The 12,398-nt window shown below is 37.1% G+C and overlaps 1 protein-coding gene across 1 annotated transcript; it reads left to right on the top strand.

The window, feature by feature from the left end:
- The first annotated feature begins 6,538 nt into the window (after positions 1 to 6,538).
- LOC132040396 (LRR receptor-like serine/threonine-protein kinase RGI5) lies at positions 6,539 to 12,014 on the top strand. The gene is made up of 2 exons (XM_059431029.1): positions 6,539 to 9,777; positions 11,463 to 12,014. The coding sequence occupies exons 1-2, from the start codon at positions 6,933 to 6,935 to the stop codon at positions 11,840 to 11,842; spliced, it is 3,225 nt and encodes a 1,074-aa protein (XP_059287012.1). The 5' UTR covers positions 6,539 to 6,932; the 3' UTR covers positions 11,843 to 12,014.
- The last annotated feature ends 384 nt before the right edge of the window (positions 12,015 to 12,398 follow it).

Genomic DNA, 12,398 nt, shown 5'->3' with positions numbered 1-12,398 from the left:
GCGCACTATTCGGACCGCGGGGACATGTTAAGAGCATGTGTCCTAGATTTCAAGGGTAATTAGGATGATCACTTACCTCTCATTGAGTTTTCTTATAATAACAGTTATCATGCTAGCATTGGGATGGCACCATTTGAAGCTCTATATGGGCGAAGGTGTAGATCACCAATTGGCTGGTTCGAAATCGGTGAAGCAGAGTTGTTAGGACCAGATTTGGTTTATCCGGCTATAGAGAAAGTCAAGTTAATACAGGAGTATTTGAAAACGGCTCAGAGTCGCCAGAAGTCTTACACCAATGTGAGGCAAAGTGACTTGGAATTTCAAGTTAATAATTGGGTGTTCCTTAAAGTCTCACCCATGAATGGTGTTATGAGATTTGGGAAGAAAGAGAAGCTTAGTCCCAGATATATTGGACCTTACAGAATTTCACGAAAGGTCGGTCTAGTAGCTTATGAACTTGAGTTGGCCGCCGTACATCCAGTGTTTCATGTGTCCATGCTGAGGAAGTGTGTAGGAAACCCGTCGTTGGTTGTTCCAGCTGATACTATAATAGTTAAGGATAGTTTGACCTATGAGGTGATCCCCGTAGCCATTCTTGATCGTCAGGTTTGCAAATTGAGAACTAAGGAAGTAGCCTCAGTGAAAGTCTTATAGAGAAGTCAGAAAGTTGAGGAAGCTACATGGGAAGCCAAAGAGGATATGAAATCCAAGTACCCATTTTTGTTTGAAGAGCAAGCAGAGAACTCTCAAGGCAACTTTCCATAGTCTATGTTATGCCATGTCTCATGTTTCACGCTCATGTCATGTATCCAGTGCCCATGTTCCATGTCTCAGTATTCATGTTTCCATGTAACCATGTCATGTTAGTTCAGTCTCCATGTTTCATGTCATGTTTCCGTCACGTTAATGTATTCAAGCCATGTCCAGCCATCTTCTTAACCATGACCTATCATTCGAGGACGAATGATCCCAACGGGGAGATATTGTAAGACCTCGTACCTTTAAACTAGGCTATATTCATGATTTGAGACTTAGAGGGCCAAATGAGAAGTGTGGGAAATAAATTCGTCTCAGTTCAGTAAAATCCCATTTACACGAGCAGTTATACGGACCGTATAACATTATACAGACCGTATAACCAGTCTGTATTACTCAAATGAGAATAATTCTAGTTTCTGCTAGAATTGGGAAATGCTTTTTTACGGACCATATTTCCGCTCGTGCAACTCAAGTGGGAAATTCCAATTTCTGGGATTTTGACCAATGTTAAATACGGTCACTTTATACGGACCGTATAAGTTGACCATATAATTTTCCCACGCATTTAAGTATAAATACGTCATGTTCAATTCTTATTCCACTTTTCACATTCCCCAAGCCCTAGAACGAAGGTATTCTTCTCCTAACAATCCAAAACATCAAGGTAAGTCAATCCAAGCCCTTCCAAATTAATTCTAACATATACTCTAATAATCTAAGCAAGAAATCATTATTCCTAATCTAGGGTTTCTAAGAAAAACCCAAACTCAAGGCTCAAGGTCTAAACCCTAGGGAATTGTTTCATATTATAGAAACTTATACAAGAGGTGCTTATACATATGAGGGGTTTATACATAATGTATAGAGGTGTTTATACACACTTTTACATTGTTATACAGAATTGTATAAAAATAGATTTTGATCCATTACGAATACACCCAAGACCATCTCGAAAAATAGCTAAGAAACATGTCATGGATACACCACAGTCATCTTGCTCAGTTAAAAAAATCATAAAAATAGAGCATCTCCAGAACCCAGCTGATTCTTCCACCAAGCTCTACAAAAAAAACACCATAGAAGGCTCTCACCTCCACAACAGCATAGAACATGATTTTAGCTAATTATGCACAACCTACAAATGATAGGAATGGGTTGCTTTTGAATGAACCAGAAATGGATATGTCCAGCTTTGACTTTCCCGCAATGGACGATGAGATGGGCATCTGAATACAAGGCGATCGTCGCCGACGATGATAACGACTAAGTCGGGTGAAAAATTAAAAATGGGCTAAAACGGGTAATTAATTTTCCCAAGTTATCATAAGGTGTAAAGATCCCTTAAAGTTTATCCCAATTCTTCAAAAGGTAATGTTCCTGAAAAATAGTGTTTAAATAAAGTTAGGTAAATTACGAATCAACTATTGAATCTGTAAAATTCCAACTGTGGTTGAACATGAGTGTGATACAGATAAACCCTAATCGTTACTTGTGCCCTAATTTATTCTAAGCAATTACTCCCCTTGCTCTCTCATGTGACAACATTTTCCTTTATTCCTTCTCCCAAAATAGTCGCACTACTTCTTCCTCGATAACCAAATCACACTTGACTTATTTTTACCGCAGCTCAGTGACTATAGTCAATAGCATAGGCAGTAGAAACAAAAGAAAGTTACTATCATATTTTTAACTTTACCCAATAAGACAAGAAGTAAAAAAGAGGGATATTTTCTCTTAATAAAAAAACATAAGAAGCTAGCTGCTTTAATTAGGTTTCCCCTAAAAAGTACGCCCCTTTCTTGAAACATACTGCATATAGTATTCTCTCCGTTCACTTTTACTTATCCATTATTTTCTTTATAAATTTTTATTTTTACTTGTCAATTTTCACATATCAAGGTAAGACAAAGAAAATTCTTGTTTTACCCTTTGCATTTATTACTCATTTCAAATCATTTTCCCAACTCCAATACGATTATACACCATTTAATAGGGGTATTGTCATAAAATAGCTATCTTAATCATTATTTCTTAAATAACGTAAAAAGTCACAACATGACAAGTAAAAGTGAACGGAGGGAGTACTATAGTAATTTAAATGAGTATTGACGTAGAGGATCAAATAAATCCGTAAAAAGAAAAATGTATTCAATGAGACTTTTAAGGGAAAATTATATCATAATTGGTTGCTTAAATCCAATGCTCTCTCTTTTTATCTTTCACAATCTCCTAAGCTGCCTCCTTGTTGTGTCACTCCACTCTTTCTCCCTTTCCCTAGGGATTCTATTTCTTGAATAAATAAAATAAATATTAATTTAGAATCCATTTCGTGAAAACAATACATATATTAACCTTTTAAATATAGACAGAACTTCTTGAAAATAAATACTACAGTACTAACTTTGGGATAAGAAGCTGTAAACAAGCTATAGGACCTCAACAAATCCAAATTCGGTCCGTTATACAAGTCGAATTATGATAATAAGCTAAAAACTCAAATTTACCTAATAGGCTTAACCAAAAATTTTAGGTCGATGTGATTCAAATCTAAAAAACAACAATAACATACCCAGTGTAATTTCACAAGTGAGTTCTGGGCCAAATCAAATCTAATAAAGGATTTACATAATTATAGGAATACGTTTGAGGGTAATTCGCAGAATTGCCCTTCTTTTGGGGTGGTCTTTAAATTCTGCTCCTCATATTTGAAATCTTTAAACTTTGCCCTTCGACTAAAACCCATGGGTTCCAGGTTCGAACCCTCACTCAGTCAAAAATTTTAAAAAAAAATCACAAGACAGAGTTTAAATTTCGCTATGCCCTCACCGGCATAAACTTGTGAAGGAATTACCAAAGTTATGCCGGACCTGACATACTTATGCTTTATGGGTAAACTTGGCATAAGTATGCTGGGTCCGACATAACTTTGGTAATTGGGCAGACTTTTAGTTAAGACATAACTAAAAGTATGCCCATAAGGCATAACTTTTCCTTAAGACAAAGACTTTGTCTTATAACGCAAATTTTTAGTTATGCCTTAAGGAAAAGTTCCGCCTTATGGGGCATACTTTTAGTTATGTCTTATGGGGCATACTTTTAATTAGTTGTGCCTTAATTAAAAGTCTGCCCCATAAGGCATAACTAGGAAAAGACTTTTAGTTAAGGCTTAACTAAAAGTTTGCCCCATTAAAAGTTTGCCATAAGTATGCCGGACCCGGCATAAACTTGTTAAGGATTTACCAAAGTTATGCCGGACCCGACATACTTATGCCAAGTCTGCCCATAAGGCATGAGTATGCCGGGTCCGGCATAACTTTGGTAATTCCTTAACAAGTGTATGCCGGGTCCGGCATATACGCGACCCAAACCTTGCCTTGCAATTTTTTTTTTAATTTATGCTTGAGGGAGAATTCGAACCCAGAACTTCATGATTTCTGCGTGAACGCTCAGGGTTGCAACACGAAGGGCAAAAATTAAAGACCAGCAATATGAGGGACATAATTTAAAGACCACAAATATGAGTGGCAAAATTTAAAGACCACCCCAAAAGAAGGGCAATCCGCGCAAAAAAAATGTACGTTTGATGATTAACATTTTGTACATGAAATGTAATATGTACAAATATATATCTTGACGATAAGGGTGTAATTAACTGACATGTTTGAAAACATTCTGAACAACTGTTTGTTCTCTTCCAGCAAGGAAAAGATCAAATCATTTTATTTTGCATGCATAAGTTAAGTATAATGTCTTAACACTACGTAAACATTGGCAGTTTCTTGCTAGGATGTAAGAGAACTAAACATTTCCATTTAAAGGGAGTTCTCAGAAAATTCTGCACAACTGTCAGTTCTCAAAGGAGAGAAACTATAATATTCATATGGTAAATTATTTAATCCCTGTATAAGGGTAATTTTGGGGGCAACGTTATACTAACTATTCTCTTCGTTTCATTTTATGAGACTATATTTAATTACGTACCAAGTTTAAAAAGCAAATAGAACTTATATAATATACTTAGAGGATTGAGCTATATACATTGTCGGTGTGAGTAATTTTTATACAATCAGGTGAGTTTTACCTAGTATATCAGGTAACTTATCGCGTAACTTATCTTATTTATAAGATTATAAATCTATGGGCAATTCGCATAATTGCCCTTCTTTTGGGGTGGTCTTTAAATTTTGCCCCTCATATTTGCGGTCTTTAAATTTTGCCCCTCATATTTGTGGTCTTTAAGTTTTTCCCTTAGCTTGGATATCTGAGGTTTTGGGTTCGAACCCCCGCTCAAGCATAAAATAAAGAAATAATTTCGCAAGGTAGGGATGGAGGGAGTGTCTGCCCCCTCCGGCATAACTTCCTTAAGGAAAAACTAAAGTTATGCCGGAGGGGGCATAACTTTTCCTCAAGACATAGTTTAGTTATGCCTTATGGAGCAAAACTTTTCCTTAAGGAACTATGTCTTATTGGGCGGACTTTTAATTAAGGCATAACCAAAAGTATGCCTTAACTAAAAGTGTGCCTTGAAAAGTTTAAAAAAAAAAATGTCTCAATGCAAAATCTGCCCTCCCATAACTTCCTTAAGGAAAAACTAAAGTTATCTTGGAGGGCATAACTTTCCTCAAGGCATAATTTAGTTTTGCCTTATGGGGCAAAACTTTTCCTTAAGGAATTATGCCTTATAGAGCGACTTTTAATTAAGGTATAACCAAAAATATGCCTTAACTAAAAGTGTGCCTTGAAAAGTTAAAAAAAAAAAAAATGTCTCAAGGCAAAAGTCGCCCCCTAAGATAACTTCGCTGGAAAAACTAAAGTTATCTTTGGAGGGGCATAACTTTTCCTCAAGGCATAATTTAGTTTTGCCTTATGGGGCAAAATTTTTCCTTAAGGAACTATGTATTAGGGCATACTTTTAATTAAGGCATAACCAAAAGTATGCCTTAACTAAAAGTGTGCCTTGAAAAGTTAAAAAAAAAAATGTCTCAAGGCAAAGTCTGCCCTCCTCAGCATAACTTCCTTAAGGAAAAACTAAAGTTATCTTTATAGGGGGGCATAACTTTTCCTCAAGGCATAATTTAGTTTTGCCTTATGGGGCAAAATTTTCCTTAAGGAACTATGCCTTATAAGGCATGCTTTTTAATTAAGGCATAACCAAAAGTATGCCTTAACTAAAAGTGTGCCTTGAAAAGTTAAAAAAAAAAAAAAAAAAATGTCTCAAGGCAAAGTCGCCCTCCGCATAACTTTGGTTTTTCTTAAGGATTGTATGCTTGGATCCGGCATACACTCTCCCAATTTGTCTTGCGAAATTATTTTTTAATTTTATGCACGAGCGGGAGTTCGAACCCAGAACCTCAGGTATCCAAGCGAAGGGCAAAACTTAAAGAACACAAATATGAGGGGCAAAATTTAAAGACCACCCCAAAAGAAGGGCAATCCGTGCAAAAAAATGTAAATCTATTGTGTTTGACTAAGTACGATGTTTAAAAAGTGAATAGGCCTCCAAAGGATATTTACATGTAAACCTCTTTAAAATGTGGGATTCATAATCTTGAGAATAGAATATGTTACCTTATACAATTGATATAAATGACTTTGATTGTGTAAAAATTGCTATAGATGGCATAAGTAATTTAAACTCTTTACAGATAGCTGTGGCGCCCTAATCACCCTGTTCAATGAAAACTACATAAAGAAAACTGATATTTAAATGCAGCTACATTTCCTCTTTAGTTTCTCAAAATGAGCTTCAATATTAAAGTAAAGAAGATAGCTCAAAAATTAAAATGATAGGCTATTTTGTTTAATTTTGTGCCACCATGTTCAGCACCAACACTAGTTCTAGTAGTGCCGCCGTATAGGGAGGAGGTATTCACTATTTCCGGCAAGAAAGTTTACATAACTACTTTCTGTTGCAATATCAAGTCAGTGTTCCATAAAGATTACACAATAACTTTTTACTTCACATGCATGATATATATTTTCAAACTAGAGGTAGTGTGAATTTTAAGCATTCCTATAACTAAACTAGCACCCTTTCACATGCATGTTGTCTCCTATAGAGTAGACTAATTTCACTTCCACAATTTTGACTTTAACATTTTTGTGTGTGCCACTACCTCTGCAAAGTCCCATTTCTTGATTTTCACTGTTAGTCCATTTCAAAGGCTCAAAAAATGGAGAAGATGACAACAAGCCAGCATTTTGTCACCTATTTTTTCATTATTTTCTTCTTCTTTGTAGTATTAGTGAACTCTTTGTCCTCTGATGGACAAGCTTTGCTCTCTCTTCTCAAAGCAGCTGATAACCCTTATGCAAAATCATCATCATTTGTACTTTCTTCTTGGAATGCTTCAAGTTCAACTCCATGTTCTTGGCAAGGCATTTCTTGTTCTCCTCTACAAAGGGTTATTTCAGTTTCTCTTCCAAATACATTCCTCAATCTCTCTTATTTACCGTTTGAACTTTCTTCACTTTCATCCCTTCAGCTTCTCAATCTTTCTTCTACAAATATATCTGGTTCAATCCCTTCATCTTTCGGTTCATTTACACATCTTAGGCTTCTTGATCTTTCTTCCAACTCTCTTACAGGACCTATTCCTTCAGAACTTGGTAAACTCACCTCACTTCAGTTCCTTTTCTTGAATTCAAACAGATTGACTGGTAAAATCCCACAAGAATTAGCCAATCTTTCTTCACTAGAAATCCTCTGTCTCCAAGATAATCTCCTTAATGGGTCGATTCCTAAACAGTTATCCTCCTTGGTGTCACTTGAACAATTCAGGATCGGTGGAAATCCACAGTTATCTGGTGAAATACCTGCAGAATTAGGCCTACTTACAAATTTAACCATGTTTGGTGTCGCGGCCACTGGACTTGCCGGGGTTATTCCACACACATTTGGTAATCTAGTTAATCTTCAAACTCTGGCAGTTTATGATACTGAAGTTTTTGGTTCAATACCGCGAGAACTTGGGATGTGTTCAGAGCTGAGGAACTTGTATTTACACATGAATAAGCTTACTGGTCCAATCCCTCCACAGTTGGGAAAGTTACAAAAGCTTACTAGTTTGCTTTTATGGGGAAATTCCCTTACTGGCCCTGTCCCGGCTGAGCTTTCGAATTGCTCATCCCTTGTGGTTCTTGATGTCTCTGCAAACGACTTGTCTGGTGAAATTCCGGGTGAGATAGGAAACCTAGAGGTACTTGAACAGCTTCACTTATCTGATAATGCACTTACTGGTGCTATTCCAATGCAGTTGAGTAATTGTAGCAGCTTAACAGCTCTTCAGTTGGATAAGAACCAATTATCAGGCACTATTCCCGAGGAAGTCGGTAAGTTGAAGTACTTACAGAGTTTTTTACTCTGGGGAAATTCGGTTTCAGGTACCATCCCAGCTGCTTTTGGAAACTGTACTGAACTGTATTCACTTGACCTCTCAAGGAACAATCTTACTGGTTCAGTACCTGAAGAGATATTCAGTTTGAATAAGCTGAGTAGGTTGTTGCTTCTTGGAAATTCGTTAACGGGAAAATTGTCTCCGAGTGTGGGGAAATGTCAGTCTCTGGTAAGGTTGAGGCTTGGCGAAAACCAGTTTTCTGGACCAATACCGAAGGAGATAGGACAGCTGCAGAATCTTGTGTTTCTTGATTTATACATGAACAATTTCTCTGGTGAATTGCCTTCTGAAATTGATGACATTACGGTTCTTGAGCTGTTGGATGTGCATAACAATTACCTTACCGGGGAAATACCATCATCATTGGGAGAGCTCCTGAATTTAGAGCAGCTTGATCTCAGCGAAAACAGCTTCACTGGTGAGATTCCATGGAGTTTTGGTAATCTTAGTTACTTGAACAAACTTATTGTCAGCAATAATCTGCTTACTGGTCCAATACCAAAGTCATTTAGCAGCTTGCAGAAGTTAACTCTACTTGATTTGAGCTCTAACAGTTTATCTGGTGGAATTTCACCTGAGATTGGTTACATGACAAGCTTAACAATCAGTTTAGATTTGAGCTCAAACTGTTTCACAGGTGAACTCCCTGAGACGTTATCCGGTTTGACACAGCTGCAATCTCTTGATATTTCTCATAATATGCTGAGCGGAAGGATCACAATTCTAAGCTTCTTGACCAGTCTCACTACTCTAAATGTATCGTATAATAATTTCTCGGGGCCTATTCCCGTAACACCCTCTTTTAGAACTCTAACATCAAACTCTTTTCTTGACAATTTACGCCTGTGTGAATCAATTGATGGTTCAACTTGTTCTTCACATATAACTAGACGGACCAGATTGAAGTCTGTAAAAGCCATAGTTTTGGTTGCAGTAATTGTGACTTTTGTAGCCATAGCAGTCGTGGCAACGTGGTGTATTTTGACAAGGAAGCATAGATATGAATTTGAGAAATCCCTGGGCATGTCAGCGTCTGCAATAGGGGCGGAAGATTTTTCTTATCCGTGGACTTTCATCCCCTTCCAGAAACTCAATTGCACCGTTGACAACATCCTGGAATGCCTGAAAGACGAAAACATTATTGGGAAAGGCTGTTCGGGAGTTGTTTATAGAGCAGAAATGCCAAATGGCGAGTTGATTGCAGTGAAGAAGCTCTGGAAAACAAAGAAAGAAGACGAACCAGTAGATTCTTTCGCTGCTGAGATTCAAATTCTCGGTCACATAAGGCATCGGAACATAGTGAAGCTCATTGGATATTGTTCAAACAAGAGTGTTAAGCTTCTTCTGTACAACTACATTTCAAACGGTAATCTTAACCAGCTCTTGCAAAGTAATAGGAACTTGGATTGGGAAATCAGGTACAAGATGGCTGTTGGATCAGCTCAAGGACTTGCTTATCTTCACCATGACTGTGTGCCAGCAATTCTTCATAGAGATGTCAAGTGCAACAACATACTCCTCGACTCCAAATTCGAGGCTTATTTAGCAGATTTTGGACTTGCAAAGCTAATGAATTCTCCAAATTATCACCAAGCTATGTCCAAAGTAGCAGGCTCTTATGGCTATATAGCTCCAGGCAAGTATCTTTCAACTTTTATTTCATCTTAACTTAAATGTTCTGCTGCCTTTAAAGGTCAATCTTTTTCATTTCTTTAATACATATGATGCTTTGTGTTGAATTGTGTGATCACCTCATCTAAAAGCTTAAGTTGTTAGAGAGGATACACTTCTCTTTACTTAATTATATCTTCAAAAAATGTGGCTCTGATTCTTGCCTAGCACGTGGAAACTCTTTATGATCATGGGTGGTGTTGAGACCATGTCGAATTGTGTGACCATCTCAATTAAAAGTTTAAGCTGTTAGAGATGGGAAACATGTATTTACTAAATTATATCAACAGTTTTGATATATAGGTCAAAACGAGAGTCATGATGTCATTTTGAGCTAGGGATGGCAACGGGGTGGGGCGGTGCGGGTGCGGTGCGGGTTCTATCTTAACTCGCAAATTTTCAACCCGCCCCGCAAAGCATTTATACCCGCATCCACCCGCCCCGCACACAAAACCGCATCTACCCGCGGGTATAACTTGTTCCAATAATGATGATCCACTCTCTGATTCATTTTTGAACTCTGTCCTTTTGAGAATAACTGGACTTTAAATAAGTCCTTTTAGATAATAACCACGCAACTGTAACGAAGTTATTATTTTAACACTCTGTTGCTTTCATCCAAATCTAGGCTCACTTACAGTAACTAATATTAGTTTACGTTTAAAAAATTAACTTTACTAATTATATATAAAAGTTTAGTTATTTTTTGGGAAAACTGAAAATTTAGGAATTAGAAAAGAATTATTACTGTGTACATATGTAATGCTATTTTTTTTAAAGAGTTTACTTTTACTCAGCGAAAATTGATGCCCCTTCCCATAAAATAAGATGGACTTTATTTTAACTTCGACGGAATCTTCTTAAAATGATAAACGAAATCTTGTCTTAGTTAAGTAAACTATTCTATCATACTTATTTTTTCTTACGGAAAAAATAAATGAAAATGATCATGTAAATTAATGTGTTATTTGCAAAGTTAGAATATATTATGACAAGAAAAATGGCATTCAGTTGCCTTTCAAATTTACTTTCATCCCATTATCTAGAGAATTGAGATATAGACGGACGAAGTGCCAGTTGGCACGATGAAAGCAAACACACATACATAATTTTAACCTCTAACTCACACCCCCGCTGCACCGCAAAGAATTTTAAAATAATTTATTTCGACCCGCCCCGCACCCACAAATGTCTACACCCGCACCGCACCGCATATGTCTAAACCCGCCCCACCCCGCACCCGCACCGCCCCGTTGCCATCCCTACCCACACCGCCCCGCACCCACAAATGTCTATACCCGCTCCGCACCGCATATGTCTAAACTCGGCCCGCCCCGTTGCCATCCCTATTATTTTTTACCAAGCACATAGAAATTCATATGGGCAACACTAAGACTTAAAACCAAGACATCTGCTGTTTTTGATACCATGTTGAATTGTGTGACCATCTCATTTAAAAGTTAAAATTGTTATAGAGGTGTACTTTTATTTATTTAATTATATCTTTAGCAGTTTTCAGATATAGGTCAAAATGAGAGTCACAATGTCACAGCTTATAGTCAACTTTTGAAGTATAAGCTAAACAAGTCATCCCTTCATATATTTTGACACAAATTTTTATCTCATTGGTTGCAGAATATGGATACACAGTGAACATAACAGAAAAGAGCGATGTCTATAGTTATGGAGTGGTGCTGCTGGAAATATTGAGTGGACGTAGCGCGATTGAACCTCAGATTGGTGATGGACTACACATTGTCGAGTGGGTAAAGAAGAAGATGGGAAGCTTTGAACCAGCTGTTACAATTCTTGATTCCAAGCTACGGGGTTTACCGGATCAAATGGTGCAAGAAATGCTACAAACACTTGGAATAGCTATGTTCTGTGTGAATTCATCACCTGCTGAAAGGCCAACTATGAAGGAAGTGGTGGCACTTTTAATGGAAGTGAAGAGCCCACCTGAAGAATCTGGAAAAACTTCTCAGCCTTTAATAAATCAGTCAACTCATAGTTGATTCTATTTTTGTTTATCTTTTTTTTTTTTTTTTTTTTTCTCCTCTTTTATTTTAGAGTTGTAGGCATTTATCTTCTTTGTTTCTAGGTAGAAAAAGGGTAAGCTAGTTTCCTGGGATGGGACATTGTTGGGATTCTTGTACAGTTTCAGAGATTGGATGTAGCTTAGTTGCCTCTTCCTTTCTTCACTAATTTCTTATGCTGCAAGATTTGCTTATGAATGATTACAGTTGTTATTAAATAGTCTACGATTGGCAAGTGGAAATGAAAAGTTAGAACTTTATCCTAGAAAAAAACAGAGAAACTCAGGAACTAACTACCACACCATGCTCATGGAAATGGACTAATCAGTTAGCATGTCAGCAGAGCTGGTGCAATTCTTAGTTACATAAGATTTTCAATTAATGTCCCTTTCTTTCAAATGCTATAATTATTGAGTTGTAATTGTATAGAAAAGAAGTGGAGGATGAAAGATACACTTACAGCCTTACGGGTAGATTTTTACTGTGTGGAGGCAGCAATGTGACATAGAAGCTTCATTATTTCGCGAAGTAGCCT

The sequence above is a fragment of the Lycium ferocissimum genome, chromosome 12 (assembly GCF_029784015.1).
Source record: "Lycium ferocissimum isolate CSIRO_LF1 chromosome 12, AGI_CSIRO_Lferr_CH_V1, whole genome shotgun sequence".
Lineage (NCBI taxonomy): Eukaryota > Viridiplantae > Streptophyta > Magnoliopsida > Solanales > Solanaceae > Lycium > Lycium ferocissimum.
The sequence above is the reverse complement of the archived record's forward strand: the minus strand, read 5'-3'. Positions and strand labels throughout refer to the sequence as shown.